Raw genomic sequence first — 25,135 nt, 5'->3', positions numbered from 1 at the left:
TGAAAGTATGGACTCCATTTATCTTCAAGAAAATGTTTGCCAAATACCGAAGCTTGAATAACCATAGTTTGTCTTCAGTTGTTCTTTTAAGTTAAAAAAAAAAAAAGTTCCATGATCAAAGCAGCCAGTATAACTCACAACTCAAATCATTGCACAAGTGTTCTTTTGAGACAGTATTTCCTTTGTTTATAGCAGCAGTTACTTTATGTGTGCTTCCCCTTATTCACACAGGATGTTAAAAAGAAGAGTACTCAAGAGTCAATATTAATTTTTACTGCTTCATTAAGGATATTCTATAATGAACCTTCCCTCTCCCCTCCTCCTCTTCCTGCTTTTCTTCCTTTTCCTCCTCCTACTCTGAATGAGCATCCTTGGCAGTGAAGAATACAATGTTGAATAGTTTCAATTTGGTGCCATTATCCTGACTCATGCTCAGGTGCCAGTGGTTTTACCAACTGTGACCATTGCTTTTCACCATTGGTGCAAATGCTGGTACAGTGCAAAAGACAAATAACATCTCAGTACTTTCTTTAGTAATTTTATGAAAATAGTTTGACTTCATGGACCTCTCTGGAAGGGTCCTGGAGACCACTAGGGGTCTGTGGACCATGCTTTGAGAATGGCTGGTATAAAAGGTACAAGTACCATTTTATATAAGCAGATGTCTGCCACTTAGTATATGTTGCCCCCTTTTAGTCTTACAATTATAATTTATGAGGGTCCAAATAATGTTAACAGGTATAAGTCTGCTTCTTGCACTGGCTAATAGAACTAATGAGTCTTTCAGATTGAGCTTTTACAAAAATCTGTGATAGATTTATTTTTAAAAAGTTTACTCTTGTTTGTGTTATTTTATTGCTCTATTAGGTTTTGAAAATGTAACTTTTGAGTATGTGTATCTGGTGAAATAATCTACAGTTGGATTTCTGAGCACACTTATTCTTCTGAAATGATAGATTGCTAACATAATTATTAAAGTAGTTTATGATGACAGTTAATTACAAGTTTTCATATTCTTGAACACTTACCCAAATTTAGAGGAAATGTATTTGAAAATTACTTGGTTTCTTGTTGATATATATTAACTGTGTGTGTGTGTATATGTTCACATTAATAAAAAATGTTGCAGACTATGGAATTAAGTTAATTATTTACTGAAAACAAGTTTTAAACACTTGCACTTCTGTGGTTGACCACTAGATGTCATGAGTGCCATGGGAGCATTGAGAGTTACCCAGGGTGGGTAGAAATTGAACGTTGTAAGCTCATAGACCTTCACATAGTTCACTGTTTCCACATGATCAGTGCCAGAGGAACCTGATACAGTGTGATATATAGAAGCAAGGTACAACTGGAATAATGAAATTTCAAAAATAAGCCCTTTTAAAGGAGGGTTGTAATCGTTCTATTGGGTATTGTAAATGCTTCAGGTGCACTTGATGCTGCTGTTATGTTCCTGGCTTTCGGGTCTTTCTCTTTTTTATGGAAAGATGGATTGAACTTCAATTTAAGAATATTCGGTAATCCCTCTTAGGACATACTGTAACAGCTGGTATTTTTGTGTTGTAGTAAATCGATTCCATACAACAGTCAGTAATAATTATGGCTGCGTTCTGACAAATTCCAAAGCATTTTCAATGAATTTTGCCAAAGAAAATAACATCATTACTACAAAAGTTTAACTCAGTTTGAAAGTTAAACCTAGCAACTTTGCTTCATTCCACAAAATACAAAGTATTACTGGTTAGGATTCTGTCAAACCATTTTTTAAATTCATATACTTGTATATGGTCTGAGAAGGTGATTACTTTGTAGTATATATACTTAAAAGATAATTGTTTTGTAGTAAATGATACAGCTTTGGAAAAATTTAACCTTGAGTGTTCATTATGAAATAAAAAACAAGAAATATGAGGGCTTTTTGTATATGGCGTAGATGAACAGCAGCAATATCAGCTCAAAAGGATATTTTGATTTGGAATGTAAGGTCTCTAGTATTAATGGAATGTGAATGTTTCAAATTGTATGAAATTCTAATTGATATAAGCATATGTTGTCTTATTATATGGTGTGTATGGTTTACAAGCCTGAAACACTGTAAGTTCTTTAAGCTGTGAAGAAAGTGATAGGTTGCATGGTATACATGGTATAGCATATGTGCAATCTATACCATATAAATTTAGGCTTTTCTCATGACATAAAGAAACTTAAATTACATATATATACACACACATATAATAAATACCTACTCACAAACATACATACATATATATTGGCCTAATGGTACAAATGTGTCTGCAGACATTTTAGAAATTTTAATTGATTTTCATTTTTTTCTATTAGCAAAACAAAAGTCTACTAATTGACTGTGTTCTTTAAATTATACAGTCTTTTTTTTTTGACTTTGAATTACTTCATTTCTAGCCTTGCTTTATATAAGGAACATTTTCCTGTAGTTGAATTCATCACACTGATTTTTTAGAATAATTTATGAAGGCAAAGCAAAGTTGCTTTCAAAATTATTAGAAAAAACAGCTCCATACTTGTGCATTAGTGAAATCTTGCCTCACATTTTTAATTTTTAGCTTATTCAGCTATATTTTCATTTGGCATTTCAAATAACAATTCTTATATTTTAAATTAGCACTGTTTTCTATATGGATTTGTATGCATGTTTTAACTATGTCAGCCTTTGCAATAACATAAAGGAAAATTCAAGGTATTACAGCAGATAGTCTGGTCTAAAATAATCCATTTGATGGTGAAGTTTTTAATAAGAATTTTCACTTTAACAATTAAAAAGCAAATTTAGAAGGCTTTAATAGAATCTTACAGTTTGGATTTTTTAAAGTAAAATTTGGCAAGTTCATTTCTCTTTATTCTGCAATTTGAATCAGCAACTTAAAGGCTTTCAGAATTGATGTGAACCAGTCTTTCCAGTGTTTCCAATGTTTTTTTGTTGTTGTTAATATATGTTAAAAATATGCTTCTAAATTACTGAATTTGCTTTATAGAGAATCGAGGAAAGTGCATTAAAAATGAACTTAAAACACAGTGTATGGTTCTTCTGATTTCTACAAAAATGTAAATGGAGTACTTTCTCTGTTATTAGCCAGGGGTGATCAAATTTAAACCAGATGGCCTCCCTCTAGGTGTTAGGCCAATGTAAATTTTAATCTTGCTACTTTCTTTTATGTTTTCATTGTATAATCTCATTACCTGAATTAAAAAAAAACCCTAACAACCATTGTTTCTTGTTTATTTACCATGTGTCAGACACTGCATTATATGTCTGAGTATATTTAATTACCAAATAGTTCTAATTTACTATTGTCTCTATTTGCATATAAGGAAGTTAAGGCTTAAGAAGATGAAATACCTTGTTGAAGATCACAGAACTAGCAGCATTAAAGATTAGGTCAAACTCTAGATCCCTTGTTCTTAGCTACTGTGCTATACTGCCTTTACTGCTTATTTGAGGATAAACATTAGTTAAGATAGTTATTGAAAAAAAAGTTAATATTTTTCCAGATAAAGCAAAGGTTAGTTTTTACTAAAAGAATTTACTTATGTATGCTAGCTTGGATTGTTAGATTTACTTTGGATTACTAACACTTCTGTAAATCTATAATAACATCTTGCTTCCATTCTAGTAAATATTCCTTCAAGGTTAGTTGCAGACATCAGTTAGAGAACCATGCATTTGTCATATTAGGATGAGCTATTTAAAAAAATACAATTAGGCTGGGTGCGGTGACTCACACCTGTAATCCCAGCACTTTGAGAGGCCAAGGCGGGCATATGACCTGAGGTCAGGAGTTCAAGACCAGCCTGGCCAACATGGTGAAACCCCCGTCTCTATTAAAAAAAAAAAAAAATTAGCTAGGCTTGGTGGCGGGCCCCTGTAGTTCCAGCTCCTCAGGAGCCTGGGGCAGGAAGAATTGCTTGAACATAGGAGGCGGAGGTTGCAGTGAGCCCAGATCGCACCACTGCACTCCAGCCTGGGTGACAGAGTGAGACTCCGTATCTAAAAAAATAAATAAATAAAATAAAAATAAAAATTATAAGTTGCTGACAATTTATATAGTCTCTGTTCTACATTTAGAAATGTAGCTGAGAATTATAGTAACACAGGGAAGGAAGTTGAGAATGACATTGACTTACAGAAGCTTCTTAAAATTATCCACGTATCCAATCAGTGTTCCTCAACCCAAATGTAAAAATCTTTAAGGAATCCTCAACACACGCATGCAGAACATTCATGTTTTCAATTCGAAGTTGCTTGTCAAGATCAGAAACTCTCACAGTTTGTACTTGCATGTGGTCTGTAGAAAAAATTCTGAAGAGTTGCGATCTCTCCAATAGTGATTGGGATGAGAATTTTGAATTAGTTACAGAATGTTGTGATTTGGTGATGGTCCCTTTTTAAAAATTATAAATGTTTCTTTCCTTTCTAGAAACGGCTTACAAAATATACAGATCTTGGTAGACAACGTGGCTGCAGGCTATTGAATTGGAATTCCCTGTGGCTGTCCGAAGGCAGGGTGTCCGGAGAGCGGTGGGCTGACCTGTTCCTACACCTTGCATCATGCCAGCTTTGTCAACGGGATCTGGGAGTGACACTGGTATGTGACCCCAAGAGGGGCAGTTCTCATTCCATCTTTGCTTAAATCTTGTTCACAGTGAAATACAGCATTGCTTTAAGCAAATGCAGGCAGATCATGCTTGTTTTTCTGTCACCAACACTAGGGACATAAGATCAACTCAGGGATGCCCTCCTAGGTAAAAGTTACTGGAGGACATGGACTCATTGCCTCTTCTCTGGGTAGTGATGGCGTGTGCAGATATTCCCATACTGTCTTGCTTTTAGAATAATTCTGTGCCTTTAATTTAAAAAATTAAGTATTTGAAACTTATAGAAAAGTATGGCAAATACTGTGATACCCATATTATCCTTCATTCATGTATAACAGCTAGGAACTGTTTGCCACACTTGATTCATATTTTTCTCTTTTTTTTTTCTTTAAGAAATAAAACATTATCCTTACCCCAATTCTCTGTTTTCTCTCTGTCACCAGAGGTAAAACTATCCTGAAATTGATACATACCATTAAGGGATTCAATTAAAACTAACAAACAAACATATTTTATGTTATTATCAGTTATAAGACTTTGAGATACCTAGAATAGGTATTTATAAGAAAGGAAAAAAAAACTCACACACACACATGTGTACATAAAATCCTCCCCTTCTGATCTGATTCAGGAAGTAGAAGTGTGGTGGTAGATGCCTCTTTGAGGTCCTGTTCTGGACCAGAATCAGCACTTTTTCAAAGTGTAAAATCCTGGATGCCTCTAAGAACTACTAAAACAAAATGTAAATGGGGTTGGGGGCCTATGTCATGCATTTTTAAAGCCCCTTGAAAGAAGTGGTAACATAGTGTGACGAAAAGGAATGTTCTCTGTTTTATATGGGCCATCCTGAATTTGGTTGATATAGCTCTCAAACCAGCTGAGGTGGCTGTCTCAGACTGGACAATTACAATGACTGGTGCTATAATCTCAAAAACACCGAAACAGAAATTCAGTTTTATCTTGTATTATGTTACACTGGCATTTTCATTTGCACTATTTGCAAACATAATTATTTGCTATTTCAAGCATATCCATAGTTATATTTTGGCAAGTTTTGTCTCATCTTTATCCATCAAGAATGATTTTTTTTTTCCGCTGTGATTTACATTGAGGATTCGTTTTTGTCAGGAAGAAGTTTTGATTGTTAAATTACGTAAAGCTTTTCTTTCTCAAGACCTTAACTTGGAAGCCAGACCCTTTGGAAATTTTTTTTCTTCTTTTTAGGTTTTATATAGTCCCACATTGTGTTCTACTTTATAAAAATGAATGATTTAACTTTCCATAGTGCTTTGGGAAATTATGGATAAAATTTATGTGAACCATAAATTTACTACAGTCGTGTAATGAATAAGTTTTAAACCTTGCTGTTCACCCAAAATGCCTTAGTTTAATTTAATGCAAAATATCGTTGCTTACATATAACTTGAAGGAGGATTAAAATGGAGTATTTATAGTTTATAAGGCAGTTTAGGTGTCAGTCATGAAAAATAGCATAGGCTATTAAGAATTTAAAAAGAGCTTTTCCACACACAGCCAGCTCGCTGCAGTGCAAATCTAAAGTGCTGATCTGAGTGACACCTTGCTTTATGATGTTTTCTGACCTTATGTCCCCACAAGGTTTGAGCAAAGCACAGAAGACAAGAGTCTCTGCATTTACAGAAGCCGCAAAGTACGGCGTATGCATCAGATGTTTGCAACTGGCCAGTCGGGTCATTTTTCCCATAAGCAGCGTTGCTTAGCAGTATCGCTGATGTCGTCCCATTATCAGGTTTCCAGGGGAACAGAGTTGAAGTCAGACCCTTGTGCCACAGGAGCAAGGCACCCGACTCACAGCAGCCTAGATGCATGGATTGCTCATTTGGGAACATACGTTCCGTGTAAAACTTTTACCACTTCTTTCCCTTCTTGCTTATTTCACGAAGAAAAAAAAAAACTAATTATACAAGTAATACATAAAAACATGCCGCTTTCCCCCGATCTCATTTTTTTTCTCCGTTTGATAAGTAGCCTGTAAGAGTTTCCTGTGCATTCAATACTTGCATATATATGTCATTAATACATTGTTTTTGAGTCTCTTTTCCTTTTGTTTTTAATCACAGATTTTGTTATGCCCTATTTATTATTCTTCAGCTTTTTTTCTACACCAAGCTATATTCTTGGAGAGATATTTCTGTGTTAAATATAGAAAAGTGTTGGTGTGTCTACGCACGTTTATCTATATCTCTCTATACATCTGTGTATTTATCTCATTCTTTTAAACTAATGTATACTTTTCCATCATATTGCTGTTTAGTGAACCATATTGCTGTTCACAAAAGCCTGGTTTTGCTCCTTTTGTAAATATTTTGGAAGGGAAGATGTACACATTTAATGATGTCAAATTGTCCTCCAGAGTGGTTAAACCACCGAATGATCTACAGTCAGTGTATTAAAGATGCTTTCCCCTACATTCTTGGCAATATTAAATATTGTCAATCCTTGTAATTTTTACCGATCTGTTGGGAAAAACATAAAATCTTAAGTGTGAAATGTGCGTTACTAGTGATAGCTAGCGTATTTCCATTTGTTTAATGGTCATTCCTCTGTGATTCATCTCTTCATATCTCTTCCCCATTTTTGTACTGGTTCGTCATTTTCTAATTTACTTGCAGAATTTATTTACATTTTGTGTATTCATCCTTTGAGCCATTATAGGTTGAACATCATTTCTTCTGGTCAGTGATTTGTCCTTCTTATTCCTTAAATAATAACATTTCTTCTATAATAGTTGAAAACTTCTTTGTAGTCAAATCAATCTTTTCTGTATGGTGCATGCTACCTTTCTTCTGCTTAAGAAGGCCTTTCATATCCCAAGATTATGAAGATATTCTCTAAGATTTTTAATAGTTATCTTAAAGATTTGTTTTTACACATTTGAAATTGTAATCCAACTGTAATCTGTATGTGGAGCATGGCAGTAGTCTAATCTCACCTGATTTTATTTTTTCATGTGGTCCACCAAGTCCCTAGATCACTTATTCAATAGTCTGTCCTTTCCGTGTATATTTTTAATATCCCCTCTATCATAATCCAGCATTACATATATTTTCTGAGTTCTCTTTCTTGGCTGTATGATCTGTTGATTATATTTAATTTTTTATAGATTATTTTTAGAGCAATTTTAGAATTATAGAAAAATTACGAAGACAGTACAGAGAGTTTCAATATGCCTTGCCTTAGTTTCCCCTGTTATTAGCATCTTACATTAGTATGGTAAATTCATTTCATTTGGAGAAATGACATTGATACATGATTATTATTAACTAAAATCTGTACTTTATTCAGATTTCCTTCATTTTCCGTTAATGTCATTTTTTTTTTTTTGTTCCAGGATCTCATTCGTAATACCATATTACATTTAGTTGTCGTCTCTCATTAAGCTTCTCTTGGCCATAATGGTTTCTAAGACTTTAGAAATCAGGCACAGTGGCTGACACCTTAATCCCAGCACTTTGGGAGGCTGAGGCGGGTGGATCTCTTGAGTCCAGAAGTTTGAGACCAGTCTGGGCAACGTGGTGAAACCACATCTCTACTAAAAATACAAAAAATTAGGGCCACAGTGGCATGTGCCTATAGTTCCAGCTACCTGGAAGGCTGAGGTGGGAGGATCACCTGAGCCTGGGAGGTGTAGGCTGCAGTGAGCAGTGATCACACCACTGCACTTCAGCCTGGGCGATGGAGTGAGACCCTGTCTCAAAAAAAACAAAACAACAAAACAAAACAAAAAACAACAAAATCCAAAAGACTTTCCTTGATTTTGACAATCTTGAGAGTTTTGAGGAGTTCTGGTTAGGTATATTGTAAGGATTCCCCTCTCCTGGAATTTGTCTGATATTTTTCTTGTGAAAAGATTGGGGTTATGTGTTTGTGGGGTAAGATCAGAGCGGTGAAGGGCCATTGTCATCATATCACACTGAGGGTGTATTCTGTCAACTCGATTTATAACTGTTGACATTAATGTTGGTGACCTGCCTAAAGTACTGTGTGTCAGGTTTCCCCACTGTAAGATTACTCTTTTTTTCATCCTTTCCATACTGTAATCTTTGGAAAAAGTCTCTTTGTGCAGCCCACACTTACAGTAGCATGTGTCGTTTCTCCTCCTTTAGGGTAAAGGAGCTATCTAAATTATTTGGAATTCTTTGTCTTTTCTCTCCCATTTATTAATTTATTCAATCATTCAGATCAGTATGGAGTCATGGATACTTATTTTGTACTTTGGGTTATAAGCCATGACTACTTTATTTTGTTGCTCAAATTGTTCCAGCTTTGGCCCTTGGGAGCTCTTTGAGTTGGCTTCCTTGATAACCCCCATCAATGTGGGCTCATTGGTTTTTAGCACTTCCTTACTTTTGATACTACAAATATTCTTGGCTCATCTTGTGTATTTCCTGCCCCAGTCCTAGAAGTAGACATTTCTCTAAGGGGCTCTAGTTCCTTTTGTTGGGATGGGCTTAGAAATCAAGATCTGGGCAATAGGTTTGCTTATCGCTGCTGGAGTGTTGTTTCTTTTTCGTTTTGTTTTGTTTCATTTCGTTTCTTTTCTCTTTTCTCTCCTCCTTCCTCTCTCTTCTCTCTTCCCTCTTCTGTCTTCTCTCTTCTTTCCCTCTGCCTCTCCTTTCCTTTCTTTTTCTTTTCAATTCTTTTCTTCTTGGTAGAGATGGGGTACCCTGTGTTGCCCAGGCTGGTCTCAAACTCCTGAGCTCAAGTGATGCTCCTGCCTCAGCCTCCCAAAGTGCTGGGATTATAGGCATGAGGCACCACACTCAGCCTTGGAGTGTTGTTTCTCTCTCTTTTTTTTTTTTTTTTTGAGACGGAGTCTCGCTCTGTCGCCCAGGCTGGAATGCAGTGGTGCTGTCTAGGCTCATTGCAAGTTCCGCCTCCCAGGTTCACACCATTCTACTGCCTCAGCCTCCTGAGTAGCTGGGACTACAGGCGCCCGCCACCACGCCCGGCTAATTTTTTGTATTTTTGTTTTTTTTTTAGTAGAGACGGGGTTTCATCGTGTTAGCCAGGATGGTCTCGATCTCCTGGCCTTGTGATTCCGCCTGCCTTGGCCTCCCAAAGTGCTGGGATTACAGGCGTGAGCCACCGCGCCCGGCCGGAGTGTTGTTTCTTTAAGCCTCTTTCAGCTGACAAAGCAAAGAAATGTATGTGTGTAAGTTAACCCATGCGTAAACACACAGAAACGTATATGAACATTTCTATGTGTAATCATCTGTAACTATACTAAACTAAATATGAGTTCTCATTGATGTTTTCAACTCTAATCCTTAGCAAATGGATCATTGTAGCCTCTTCCCCCTCCAACAGTGGAAAACCTGCTACTACCATCCACCATCGATTTACTTAATTGTTCAGTCCCAGTGTACGTGTACCAATATAGCAGTATCAGAATTGTTAACCCATGGGAAACAACTTTTATTAGCTAGAGAGTTGATTTTATTTTTATTCCCGGGAGAGTGCCATACTATCTTTATAGTTTTTAATCTTATGGAATCATTCCTTTCCTGCATAATACCTATATTAGTTTTAGTTTTATAATTTCATTATGATTTTTACAAGCATCATATAATGTGAAATATAGGTACAGAAATGCACATAAAAAACCTTTATAAGTAGAGTTTTAAAAGTGGTTATAAGCCAGCATCCATGTGACCTAGTCATAGCCATGTAACCATCATCCACCTAGGTCAAAAATTCCAACACCTTGAAGGCAGCCTGTGTATCTCTTCTCAGTCACAATCTTCCCAACCCCCTTAATGACTCCTACGTCAGACTACACATAAGACATAGTTTATGATTTGTATAAGCATTCGTAGGCAATATGGTTTAATTTTGCTGGTTGAACTTTATAAATGGAATTACACCATAAGCAGTTTTTAGTTTGAAAGTGAATATTTATTTAGAATGAAAACACATTGTAAATTTTCGAAAGTGGCTACATATAACACGTATTATAGAATCCAGGGGAAAAGTATTATTTTAAAAAAATTAACTCCCTAACACACCTCCATAAAGCTTTTCTTCTATATTTTTGGCTGTCTACTCTTTGCTTGCCTCTTCATGTGTACTATTTTCTTTAAAAGAAGAGAAAAGCAATCCAATCCATCTTACGTTACCAATCAATTTGTGTGTGTGTGTGTGTGTGTGTGTGTGTGTGTGTGTGTTTTAAGAGACAGGATCTCACTCTGTCACCCAGGATGGAGTACAGTGGTGCAGTTGTAGCTCATTGCAGCCTCAAAGTCCTAGGATCCTCCTGCCTCAGTGTCTCAAGTAGCTAGGACTTTAGGCGCATGCCACCATGCCTGGCTAATTTTTTATTTTTTGTAGAGACTTCTGTGAGTCTTCCTGTGTTACCCAGGCTGTCTCAAACTTCTGGGCTCAAGTGATCGTCCCACCACTGGCCTCCCAAAGTGCTGGGGTTACAGGTGTGAGCTATTGTGCCTGGCCTTACACTGATTTTTGAATGTTAAACCAACTTGCATTCTAGGGATAAACCCAATTTGGTCATAATTTACTATCCTTTTTATATATTTCTGGATTTGGTTTGCTCGTATTTTGTTTAGAATTTTGAGATCTATGTTGATGAGTGAGTTCAGTTGTAATTTCACTTTTTCATTCTTTACCGAATTTCAAAAAGTCATGTTGGTCTCGTGTAGTGTATTGGGAGGAGCCTTTCCTCTTCTGTGGAAGAGTCTGTGAAAGATTGATATTAACTTTTACTTGAGTAGAACTTACCTGTTAGGTCACCTGTGCCTGGGAATTTTCTTTTTGATAAGATTTTTGGTAACTAATTCATTTATTTTAAAGGTTAAAAGAATATTCTAGCTTTCTGTTTCTTCTTGAGTCAATTTTGGTGATTTACAGTTTTCCAAGACTGTCCATTTTATCAGAGTTTTCAAATTTGTTGGGAAAGAATTATTTGTATTATTATTACTTCGTACCTGTAGTTTCTACATTGATGCTTTTTTTTTTGGTCCTGATATTGGTAATTTTTGCACTCTCTTCCTCTCTCCTCTTAATTTTGTGAGAGTTTTGTCAATTCTATTAGTCTTTTTAGATATAAAACTTATGGCTTTATTTTCTCTATTGTACATTTGTTTTTATTTCATTAATTTTTACTGTTCTTTTTCTAATTTCTAGAAATACTTTGTTTATAAATATTTAATCTTTCCCTTTTCCTAATGTTCACATTTAGGACTATTTCTCGCTAAGTTTTATTGGCTCTATTTGTGCTATAATTTAAAAATATTTTCTAATTTTATTAAGTGTTTGCTTTAGAATTTTTGTAATTGATTATTGAGAATTAAAAAAATATTCACATAAGAGTTTTTTTCATTTTTTTTTTTTTGTTACTGATTTTTTACCTTAATTGCTTTGTGGTCAGAAAGCTGAATTTGCACCATTTTAGCCCTTTGAAATTTGTTTATTTTATGGCTTAGACATATGGTTAATTTCAATAAGTATTCTGAATATGTTTAACCATAGGTATATTCTGTAATTATTGACTGTAGTTTTCTATATGTGTCTATTAGGCCAAACTTATTGATTAAGACATTCAAATATTCTGTATTCTAATTGATTTTTTGTTGCTGCTGCTTATTCCTTCAGTTACCAAGAGAAGTATTTTTAAAAATCTCCCTCAGCGATTATGGATTTATCTTGTAGTTCTATCAGTTTTTGTTTAGTTTATTTATTTATTTATTTGAGATGGATTCTCGCTCTGTCGCCCAGGCTGGAATGCAGTGGCATGATCTTGGCTCACTGCAACCTCCGCCTCCCGGGTTCAAGCAATTCTCCTGCCTCAGCCTCTGGAGTAGATGGGACTACAGGCATGCACCATCATGCCAGCTAATTTTTTGTATTTTTTTTGTAGAGATGGGCTTTCACCATGTTGGCCAGGCTGGTCTCGAACTTCTGACCTCAAGTGATCTGCCTGCCTCGGCTTCCCAAAGTGCTGGGATTACAGGCGTGAGCCACTGCGCCTGGCCTTCTTTTGTATATTTAAATATGTTATTTTGTTGGTAAATTAAGCCTTTTAAATAAATTTTATATTGAAGTATATACTTTTTTTTTCTGTTAGCACTGAGTAGTTTATCTTTTTCTATCCTTTTACTTTCAGCTCTTCTGTGTTCCTAATGTATTGATGGAGCTCTTGTGAATTGCTTGTAATTGAAGCTTTTTGGGGTTGTACAAATCTTTGCTTTTAACTAGAGTATTTTCAGTACAGTTAACATAATGACTGACTTTTAAAATTTAAAATCTACCATCCCATTTTATGCTTTCTCTTTGTCCTATTCTTTCTATTACTTATATTTTCTTTGGACTGATTAGAATATTTCTACCATTTTCATTTTTCCCCTATGTCTTGATGTTATTATACATTCTCTTTCTGTTGTTTTGGTAGTTTCCTTCAAAATTACTACTTGAATCCTTTATTGTAAAAATTCAACATTAATCTCTACCTTTATTGTCACCATGGACAAGCTAAGGACCTTACAGGACTTCTACTTCATATGTTCCCAACTTACATGCTACTGTGTCATGTATTTTCATTCTCTTTTTTAAATAAAAAACCCCAGACCTTGAAGATATCATTGTCACAGTTCTTTTTGTTTTTGTTTTTGTTTTTGTTTTTTGAGACGGAGTCTAGCTCTGTCACCTAGGCTGGAGTGCAGTGGCGTGATCTCAGCTCACTGTAAGCTCCGCCTCCCGGGTTCACGCCATTCTCCTGCCTCAGCCTCCTGAGTAGCTGGGACTACAGGCGCCTGCCACCACGCCTGGCTAATTTTTTGTATTTTTAGTAGAGACGGGGTTTCACTGTGTTAGCCAGGATGGTCTCGATCTCCTGACCTCATGATCCGCCTGCCTCGGCCTCCCAAAGTGCTGGGATTACAGGCATGAGCCACCGTGCCTGGCCCATTGTCACAGTTTTATACTATCAGTATTCATTTAGAGTTCCTCACATATTACCATTTTCTTTGTTTACCTCCAACTCACAACTCAGCATTTTCATCCACCATGGTTTTTCCATCTGCTTACAGTAAAAATCTTTAGAATTTCCTATTTTGAAGGTCTACTGCTATCAAACTGTCTCTGTTATTGCTGAAAATGTTTTTATTTGTGCTCATTCTTGGAAGTAGTTTTTACCAAGCACATAATGCTAGGTTAGCAGTTATTATTTTTTCCTCAGTGCGCTGAAAGCAAGAGGCAATGAAATTATATATTCAAAGTGGCTATTTAAAAGTCAGTTGTCAGAGTCTCTCTTTGGAAGTAATCTGGCTTCTTTCTCTGGCTGTTTTTATTATTTTCTTTTTTTCTTAGATGTCTGCACTTTCACTATTCTGTGTCTAGGTGGAATTTCATTTTCTATGCCTTATCCAGAATTCATTTGGCTTTTTGAATGCATATAAATCCGTGTATTTCATGAATTCTGGAAAAAAATCAGCTGTTAATCTTTTAAGATGTTACCTGTACTTCATTCTTCCTCTCTCCTATCATTCTAGTGTTCCAGTTAAATATGCCTAAGACATTTCTTTTATCCCTTATCTTTCTTAACCCTCTTATATAGTTCAGTCTTTTTTGGTCTTTCCATCAGCCATCAGCCCTTTGAGTAATTCTCACCTATCTTGTTTGGTTAATTCTTTTTTGAGCTTTATTGCTCTCCTTTACATGCTGGGGTTGAGTTTTTAATTTCAGTGATGATGATGATTTTTATAAGAAGCAACTGCTTAGTTTTTTTTCTTTTCTTTTTTTCTGTTTTTTTTTGCGATGGAGTCTCACTCTGTCACCCAGGCTGGAGTGCAGTGGTGTGATCTCAGCTCACTGCAACCTCTGCTTCTTGGGTTCAAGCGATTCTGCCTCAGCCTCCCGAGTAGCTGGGATTACAGGTGCGCCACGACACCTGGCTAATTTTTGTATTTTTAGTAGAGACGGGGTTTCACCATGTTGGCCAGGCCAGTCTCAAACTCCTGACCTCAGGTGATTTGCCCACCTTGGCCTCCCAAAGTGCTGAGATTACAGGTGTGAGCCACTGTGCCTGGCCAAGAAGTGCTGCTTAGTTCTTTTAAAAATGTTTGGCCCATGTTCAAGTTGTTTGCACTATAGATCAGTTTGCTTAGGGAAGTCTCGTTAACCTCACTTCTGGTACCAAAATCATGATCCTTTATCCTTAAAGTGATAGATTCAAATTACTGAAGGTAATGAATATATCACTGAGATTTACCACTCAAGGAATCCAGTTTAAAAAACAAAAGTGGATTTTACTGATATCGTCAGTGTCATGAAATTACTTTGTTCTCATCTTTCGTATAAAAAAAAATCTCATGTTAACATTTTTTTCTTCTTGGTAATTCATATATTTCCTTGTGGAAAAGCAAGGTCTTGAACTTGTTGCTTTTTTCCTCTAACACTTCCCCCACCCAAAGTATACTTTGCTGATTTGATTTGATCATATTCATACTTTTCGGTTTCTTTGCAGAGCAAATTAAGATTGTTGGGCAAGTAGTTCAGTCAGGATGGCAATTATTAAAAAGTCAAGAAACAATAGATGCTGGTGAGGCTATAGAGAAATAAGAATGCTTTTATCCTGTTGGTGAGAGTGTAAATTAGTTCAACCATTGTGGAAGACAGTGTGGCGATTTCTCAAAGATCTGGAACCAGAAATACCATTTGATCCACTAGTCTCATTACTGGGTATATACCCAAAGGAATATAAGTCATTCTGTTATAAAGATACATGCATGCATGTGTTTATTACAGCATTATTCACAGTAGCAAAGACATGGAATCAACTCAAATGTCCATCAATGATAGACTGGATAAAGAAAATGTGGTCCATATACACCATGGAATACTGTGCAACCATAAAAAGGAACAAGATCAACCATGTCCTTTGCAGGGACATGGTTGGAGCTGGAAACCATTATCGTCAGCAAACTTATGCAGGAACAGAAAGCCAAACGCTGCATGTTTTCCCTTTTAAGTGGGAGCTGAACAATGAGAACACATGGATACAAGGAGGGGAACATCACACACTGGAGCCTGTCGGGGGTTGGGGGTGGGGGAAGGGAGAGCACCCGGAAAAGTAGCTAATGCATGTAGGGCTTAATACCTAGGTGATGGGTTGATAGGTGCAGCAAACCACCATGGCACACGTTTACCTATATAACAAACCTGCACGTCCTGCACATGTATCCCGGAACTGAAAATAAAAATTAAATTTAAAAAAAGATCGTTATGCATGTAGTTGACCGCAAGCTGTTCTCTGTGAACAAGAAGCAGTGTGTGAACTGGCATTTGGGAATACCTTCTTTTTGGGAGTAATGTACTTCCTTGTACACAGAGCTTATATTCTTTAACACTGAATCAGTACACTTACTCTTGTCCTTGTCGCTACTCCCAAAATATTTAGAACTAAGTGAAAAAGTCCTCTTCAGGTATTGTGGGGTTTTCAGTGATAAACTAAAGAAAATCACTGAGTATTCTTTTCTTACAATGTTTCTCCTGCGTGCAGAGAGTATGCCTCAATGTTTGTCATATCAGTAGCTTCCTTTAATGGTAAGGTAAAATACCTGCTAGCAAGCATACATAATAGTGATTAGTTTACTACATTGCATGCCTTTACTGTTAAAAAAAGTCCTTTCATATAGGAATTTTACCAGTAATCTTTATCAGTGCATAATATTTGTGTTTCATTTCATTGCTCATTTTAGAATCTTTATGGGAATAGTGTGACTTCTGTTTTTGCTGTAAGGAGTGTAGCCGTTAATGATGTCTTTGTAGTTTATTTTTCATTTTTAAGATTTTCTTATTGAGATAAAATATGTGTGATATAAAATTTGCCATTTTTACCATTTTTAAGTGTAAAATTTAGTGTAATTAATTGTATTCAGAATGTTTTATGATCATCACCACTATCTGCTTCCTAAACATTCTTTTCACCCCATACAGAAACTCAGTACTCATTAAGAGTAACTTGACCTGGCTGGGTGTGGTGGGTCACTCCTGTAATCCAGCACTTTGGGAGGCCAAGGTGGGTGGATCACCTGAGGTCAGAAGTTCGAGACCAGCCTGGGCAACATGGTGAAACCCTGTCTCTACCAAAAATACAAAAATTAGCTAGGCATGGTGGTGTGCCCCTCTAATTCCAGCTACTCAGGAGGCTGAGGCATGAGAATAGCTTGAACCCGGGAGGTGGAGGTTGCAGTGAGCCGAGATTATACCACTACACTCCAGCCTGGGTGACAGAGTGGGGCTCAAAAAAAAAAAAATTAACTTTACCTGTCCCTCTCCCTCCAGCCCATGTCAATCACCATTCTACTTTCTGTCTCTAGAATTTGTCTATTTTAGATATTTCATGTAAGTGGAATCATACAGTATTTGCCTTTTTTCTTCACTGACTTATTTTACTTAGCATAATGTTTTTAAGGTTCATCTGTGGTGTAGCATGTATCAGAAATTAATTTCTTTTTATGGTGGAATAATATTCCATTGTATGTATATACTGCATTTTGTGTATCCATTTATCAGTTGGTGGACACGTGAGATGTTTCCATATTTTGGCTATTGTGCGTAATGCTGCAGTGAACATTGCTGTACAGGTATCTCTTTGAGTCCTTGATTTAGATGCTGTGTGTAATATAATATTGCCTAAAATTAGCCAAGTCACTGGGTTTAAAAAATATAATATTCATTGTCACAAAAATAAGTATGTCCCTGTGAGTGTAGTTTCCTGGTCATATGGTAATTCTGTGTTTAGCTTTTTAAGGAACCACCAACCTATTTTCCATGGATGCTGCAACATTTTACATTTCTACCAGCAATATGTGAGGGTTCCAATTTCTTCCCATCCTCATCAGCATTTGTTGTTTCCCATAGTTTTTGATTACAGCCATTGTAGGAAAGTGTGGAGTGATTTCATTGTGATTTTGATTTGCATTTCCCTAATGACTAATGACACTGTGCAGTTTTACATGTACTTTTTAGCCATTTGTCTTCTTTAGAGAAATGTTTACTGAAGTTTTTTGTCCATTTTTTAACTGGATTGTCTTTTTTGTTGAGTTTCCCTGTTCTCTATATGTTTTGGATATTAAACACTTACCACATTTATGATCTGCAAATACTTTCTCCTGTTTTGTAGGTTGTCTTTTCACTTTTTTTGATAATGTCCTTTGATGGACAAATGTTTTTAATTTTGATGTTCAGTTTATCAATTTTTTCTTATGTTGTTGATGCTTTTGGTGACATATCTAAGAATCCATTATCAAATACAAGGTCATGAAAATTTACTCCTATGTTTTCTTATAAGAGTTTTATGGTCTTAGTTCAAATATTTAGGTCATTGATCCATTTTAAGCTAATTTTTTATGTGGTGTGAGGTAAGGGTTGAACTTCATTCTTCTGTATGTGGAAATTCCATTGTCCCAGCACTGTATGTAGTTTTTCATCTCTGCATTTAGTGACTACCAGTTTTTATCCTGGGAAGCACTAGTTTGTGTTTATTTGCAGAATAAATCAGTATTCTTTATTTAAAAGTTACTAGAGAACTTTGATGGCTTTATACCACTGTTTGACAGAATTTCTCAACTGACAGAGCACTGGGGATAGGGGAGAGTGTCTCTCACAATTTTTAAATTTAGAATTTAAAAATTTTTATTTTTATTTTTTTGATAAACAAAATCTAATTCTTATGGTCATGTTTTGGTAGTTTATTTTTTGGTTACCTAAATGCATTTTTAGTTTAACTTCTCCTAACACAGGTAGATTCATGCTGTGTTTTAACGTTGGAATCCTGTTAACTTTCTCCATTGATGCTTTTGTTATCTAATAGTAATGGATGGAAGAAAAGGGCCATATAAAATTAATGTACGTTAAATGGGGGATGGAAAGAGCATGTTAAATAGTAGCAAAAATGATCAGAACTTTATCCAGAAAAGGGAAACAAATTATCATGTTTTTAATTTAATGAAGGACTTATTAGGTTATAATTTTAGCTTTGTACTAATTCATAGAATGTAGAATGGATTCTGCTGAATTTTTCTTTGTTGGCTTAATATTGCTCACAACATTTTGTGACAGCACTTTGTTTTACTTCCAGAAAGTCAATGAAAAGAGCATTTTAACAAAAAAATTTGCAGTCTTCAGTTTCTCTAGGTTTTTTTTTTTTTAACTTTGATATTCACATTGTTCTCTTTTCAAGTGTAATATGTTGTTAAGCAGGTTAGTTTTTTCTTCTAGTTGTTAACTGGGTAAGATTTTCAGAAACTAATTCATCTCCAGCATTGCTTACAGTTGAATTTTCTCACCTCTGTGAAATTGTGTATTTATTTATTTTTTCTTTTTGAGATGGAGTTTCACTCTATTGCCCAGGCTGGAGTGCAGTGGCATGATCTCGGCTCACTGCAACCTCTGCCTCCTGGGTTCAAGTGATTCTCGTGCCTCAGCCTCCTGAGTAGCTGGGATTACAGGCGTGTATGCTAATTTTTGTATTTTTAGTAGAGATGGGGTTTCACCATGTTGGCTAGGCTGGTCTCGAACTCCTGACCTCAAGTGATCCTTCTGCCTCGGCCTCCCGAAGTGCTGGGATTGCAGGTGTGAGCCACCGCACCTGGCCAAAATTGTGTATTTTTGCAATGACGTTTATGGCATCCAAGATAAAGACCAATGACATTAATAGAGTGAGCATGCGTTAGGTGGGAAGAGATGTTGGAATGAAGCCTAATATTATACATTTCAGTTTATAGGTGAATAGCCTTATATTTACTTTCCTTTGTAGCCTTATAACACTTGAGACTCAGATCAGAAATGCTCAGAAGATTGGGAGCCTCTATGTTTGCATTACTATTTTTGATTACTACTGTGAACTAATCCTGTCTTTGATCTGTTTTACCCAGTAGAATATATGGCTCAATATAATTGTAATTTTGTAAAACAGTAATTCTCCAAACACAAATGGCAATAAGCAAATGACAGTGGAAGTTAATTAGAAGAACTCTGACAAACATAATCTCTACAGTACTTGTATAGCCTTATGCAACGATGATGGAATGAGATTTCTGCAAAAATTATAATCATGCTGCAAATTTGAGCATAGGTGAACAAAGTCTTACTGACTGAAGCAGCTTGTGGACCACTTGAAAGATTATTGGGACCCCGCATTGTTTGGCAGGCCACACCTTAAGAAACAAGAATTAATCTGGTCTCTTGCACTGTTTCCTCAGAAGATTCGAGCTCAGTGATTAGTGTGGAAAATGCCCATCCTCGCTTCCTAGCAGTTTCTTGCTCAGGAGAAAATGCTATAACAAGTGACTCTTAAATTTAAGAGAGCATATTTCAGTGGTCTTTAAAATATTAATACATTTGAATAGTTATATTGGGAGGCTTTTTTTTTTTTTGAGACAGAGGCTCGCTCTGTCACCCATGCTGGAGTGCAGTGGTGCGATCCCGGCTCACTGCAACCTCTGCCTCCCGGGTTCAAGCGATTCTCCTGCCTCAGCCTCCTGAGTAGCTGGGACTACAGGCACCTGCCACCACGCCTGGCTCATTTTTGTATTTTTTAGTAGAGACAGGGTTTCACCATCTTGGCCAAGCTATTTTTATAGCCTAGATCCTCAGTATGCTTATGTGTATGTAATACTACCTAAAATTAGCCAAATCACTAGGTTTTTTTTTTTTTTTTTGAGATGGAGTCTTGCTCTGTCACCCAGGCTGGAGTGCAGTGGCGCGATCTCGGCTCACTGCAAGCTCTGCCTCCTGGGTTCATGCCATTCTTCTGCCTCAGCCTCCCAAGTAGCTGGGACTATAGGCGCCTGCCACCATGCCTGGCTAATTTTTTGTATTTTTAGTGGAGACGGGGTTTCACCATGTTAGCCAGGGTGGTCTCTATCTCCTGACCTCGTGACCGCCCGCCTCGGCCTCCTGAAGTGGTGGGATTACAGGCGTGAACCACTGCCCGGCCATCACTAGGTTTTAAAAATTGTAATATTCATTGCCACAAAAAAGTTTCACTTTTTAAATTTTTTATTGTTTTTTAATTTTTAATTTTTTGAGACAGAGTCTCACTCTGTCACCCTGGCTGGAGTGCATTGGCGCAATCAGGGCTCACTGCAGCCTCAACTCCCAGGCTCAAGTGATCCTCCTGCCTCAGCTGGGACTATAGGCACATACCACTACACCTGGCTGATTTCTTATTTTCGTAGAGATAGGGTCTCACCATATTACCCAGGCTGGTCTCAAACTCCTGAGCTCAAGTGGCCCTCCTGCATCAGCCTCCCAAAATGCTGGGATTTACAAGCCTGAGCCACTGTGCCTGGCCACTTTTTTTTTTTTTAATCGTAGTACAAATCTTAGGGTTCAGTCCTAAAAAGAGTTTGTGATGGCTTGAGTGACCAAATATATTAAGAATTGTCTTGGTAGATTTCAGATTCCTGTTGATGTAGAATTGTTCAATATTAAAATAGTCTTTTCTGTTTGTGAATATGAACTTTTTTGTCCTTCAAACAATATGACCTTTTCCTCTTAGAAGAGAACTTTAGGGATGGATAGTAAGCAGTTCCAATAAAAATGGAGATCATATCTAGAAGATGATTTCATTCTGTTAAGATGAAATTAAATAGCTAGCATAGCACTATTGAAAATATTGATAAAAACTTTAAAATATTTTATTTGCTAGCACTCACATTAAATATTAAACTTCTCTTTCCGATATAGTGCAGCACTTGAATCACCTAGATTTTAAAAATATTGCCCAGGGAGCTCCAGTGAACATGTTTTAAGATAAGGCACAGACTACCTAAGGTATATATATTTTGCTTTGTTTCTTCTTGACAAATTTAGGGGTTGTAGAAAAATCACCTCCGTAAGTATCTTGAAGGGATTTTTACTCTAGCAAGTGTCTCTTAGACTGAATTTTCATAACATGATTTAGATGTAATGAGATTATTGGGATTCGCCTCATTACGTGGGGATCTAGTTTATTTGATTTCACTTGTTTCTGAAATGGTGAACCAGCAGTTACTGCTCTTGGTAGAATAATTCCTCACCACATAACTGATTTGAAGTGCCACTCTTATCTTGTATTCAGTTCTTTATGCATCACCAGTCTGCTTCTGGATATTTCATTATGTTTCAGGAAGTTTTGCTGGCTGCTCCTTTGTTCTTTTGGGTGGGAAGGATTTAATCCCAATAGTTATGAATTCTGTTGCTAAAAAAAAGTCACCTGTTTAGAGAATACTTGAGTATGGATTGAAAGACTGGGAAGCATTTAACTTGGTAGTTATCAATAGTGAACCACCAGTTTGTTATTTTTAGCTAAAAAGAAAAAACGTTTACAGCTTAGGTTACTTTATTTTTCTAAAATTCATGGTGGAAGGACCTTAGTTATTATTAGTTGCAAACTCTCTAACCTACCATGTCTTTCCCTATTGAAACAAGGGTTCATCTTTTTGTTAGCTTGAGGTTTCTTAGGAGTTCAGCCGCTGCATTATTGTGTAACAGGTTGTTCTTGGAGAATGTTTGCAAAGAAAGCCATTTAAGATACTTTTATCCCTTGAACTCTGCTAAGAGCCTTCCTTTCACTTAAATGCTTTTTAATTCCACTAACAAGCCTCTAAGAGGATATGATAAAAATGACAATAGAAGCTACTGCTTATTAAGGGCCAACCTTGTGCTTGATGTTTTTTATGCTTTTGTCCCGTTGCAAAACTGGGAAGCATTAATTAGATGCTACATACTCATTCTTTATCTCTGTTGACTATGATAACAGCTCTAGGAGAAAAGCCTACCTCTCTTTCTACTACATCATCTCTACAACCAAATAGGCCACTTTCTGCTTCCATGGTTTCTCTTGCCATGACCAATACTTCCTGATCAAGGTTAGCACCTACTGATCTGTTGATTGCTTACCACTTAATACAATGAATGCTGGCTACAGTAATGTGATGAGAGGTAAGATTTGAATTGCTACCTTGCAATGTAATGTAAAATCCAGATTTACTGTCCAGTTTGGTCAAACTACATGTTATGCTTGAGATAAATCCTATCTTACTATGAATATCATAAAGCCAATACTGCATTTTAGCTTTTATAGCCAATTACTTCAAGTAGGAAAGCCTGTAATTGTTTTAATGTAACGTAAATGTAATCGATTTTTGGAAAGGATGGTTATAGGCCATAATTTATGAGCTTTAGAAGTAATTTTCATTTTTCTATGGCTTTATTTTTTGGGTGAATACTGCTAAAAATCAAACTACCATCGTATTTATTTTGGTAGTAGAGAATACTTTGTGCAGAGCTACAGACTATTGACAGTTAATTACAAATTGGAACCTATTTAAAGCTTAGAGATGGCATGTACAAATGAAAGTTAGGTAAAGTTGTATGCATGTTCCCCTGTTAACTCATCCTGAATTTATGGACTTTAAGATAATTGTATAAAGTGTTATCAAGCAAGCTGCAATACTATAATTATTTAGATTGTTTTACATATTTAAAAACTCAGCTGGCCCGATGCTTTAATAAGTTATTTGCAGTTGAGGGAAAGTGTGAGAAAGAGATTGCCTCTCTCAGGGTTGTGTTAGTATTTTAGTGTACTATAGGTACTTTTGGAAATAAAACATACTTTAAATGAGAAAAATTGCAGCCTGTTATGAATGGCACCGAATAGTGCTGATTATTTTACCTTTGACAAAGTGGAAAATTTAAAGCTTGGTGTATCCTATTTTATTAATATAATAAAATTTTATAGTGTTGTTCTGGGCGTCGATATATGTTCTTTAGTGTTTATTAGCCCTAGGTTATAGTAAAACGTTTTGGTCTGATGCCTGACCATACTGCACAGAATGCAAATGTGAGAACTAAGACAAAAAACACGTAAATACATATTTGTTTTTCTGTCTCTCAAGTCTTTTTCCATATGACTTCTAGATATTTTGGTTGCTTATATGAGTATGATTGAACCCAGAGAACATCTTTTTTAATCATTTAACATAGGTTTATGGCTTCCCCAGACTTGTACTAATAATGAAGCTATGAGGGATATGACAAGAATGGTGATATTAAATTTCTCTAGACTAACAGTAAATTTTTCCGTTCTGATGTCAGGAATGTTGAGCATCTGGAATCTGCAAGCAGAGTGAATTGTTCACTGCGGGAACACTTTCATCAAATTCTGAGCCATTTATTCTCTTAGGAACCACTACTGTCTTGTACAGAATATTATATTTTTACAGAAGCAGTTTTCTGGAACTGGAAAAATGTCTTTCCTTCTTGTGCTTCTGTATTTTTTAAATTTTTTCCCATTTTAGGTATGTCATTGTTTTGAAATTTAGTGTCACATTTTAGCACTGAATTTATGTTTTTAGGTTTAAAAGCAATAAGTTATATTTGTTCAAATGCTGTGAGAAAGCAATAGGAAATAAGTTGTTCTGAACGAAATTCTCTTTATAGTTTGTATAGGTGGATCTATGCTCCGTACTTTGTCATCATTTTCCTTGTATTTTCAGAATATCTATGATATATAGTTAGATCAATAGACCTAGATACTCGTGCCTTGATTGTGGCATAGATGTATTTCTTGAAAAAGTGCTGTGGAGGTGGAGGGAAGGAAAGTGTGAAATTCTCTAGTTTCTCTAGTTTTGTTTCAAACATTTCTGAAATGAGGAATTGAGATTCTAATCGGCCCTAGGTCGTGCTGGGTATTTAAAATAAGCATCTGTTGGTGTAAGTTACATGTTTGTTTTATTTTTTAAAAAAATTCTGGTGTTTTTAAATTTTGTTTTGGACAACAGAAACTTCTATTTTATTTAGTAATTTTTTACTTTGAATTAGGCTTTCCTGAATCTTGATTTTCTTTTTTTGGTTCCTTGTGTTTGGAGACTGTGATCGCATGGCAGTAGGTATCATTGCCTAGAATATGGGCTGGATGGTTTGATTAGAAAGCCTCCTATTAGGTCTTATAGTGTCTTCGTGGCCTGTGACTAACATATGTTTGAAAGTCAGTTATTTACTTTAAGGGAGATATTTCTGCCTCCGTTTAACATTAGTTAGCCAATCTTGTACCTGTCTGTCTCAGCTGTTGTTGCTGAGACTAAACATGGAGCTGATAAAGCTGCATTTCTTTCTTCCACACACGATTTTGCTGCTCAAGTGTGCAGGATCACAGCTTGCCAAGTGCATAAATGGTTTTAGTGTCATATTGATCCTTTAATCTGAAGATTCATTCCTCTATGACTAAATCCCTTTGCTCTGTATTCTAGTTCTCCCCCAACCACCTCTCTACCACTGCTGCCCTACCCCCAACTCCTTTCCAGCGTCCGATTTTATTTATCACACTGCCTCAGTTGAACCATAGCCACTTCTCCACCGGCCTCTTTTGGCCTCCTCCCTACTGATCTGAAGTTAGCTATCACTGCTACTTTCAACTGTTATCTACTCATCACTTTGATCAGGCTCCTCAGTAACT

General features: G+C 36.2%; 1 protein-coding gene across 10 annotated transcripts in view; it reads left to right on the top strand.

Moving 5' to 3' along the window:
• MPP7 (MAGUK p55 scaffold protein 7) overlaps nucleotides 1–25,135 on the top strand; it is a 284,148-nt gene that overhangs the window by 92,035 nt on the left and 166,978 nt on the right. For all 10 annotated transcript variants that reach the window (XM_055092545.1, XM_003821435.5, XM_034930201.3 and 7 more), the window contains one exon: nucleotides 4,458–4,625. In XM_055092545.1, the coding sequence (XP_054948520.1) occupies nucleotides 4,589–4,625 (37 nt within the window). In that variant the 5' untranslated portion in view covers nucleotides 4,458–4,588. The remainder of the gene's footprint in view (nucleotides 1–4,457; nucleotides 4,626–25,135) is intronic.

This window comes from Pan paniscus, chromosome 8 (genome assembly GCF_029289425.2).
Source record: "Pan paniscus chromosome 8, NHGRI_mPanPan1-v2.0_pri, whole genome shotgun sequence".
Lineage (NCBI taxonomy): Eukaryota > Metazoa > Chordata > Mammalia > Primates > Hominidae > Pan > Pan paniscus.
This window is presented reverse-complemented; position numbering and strand designations above follow the sequence as displayed.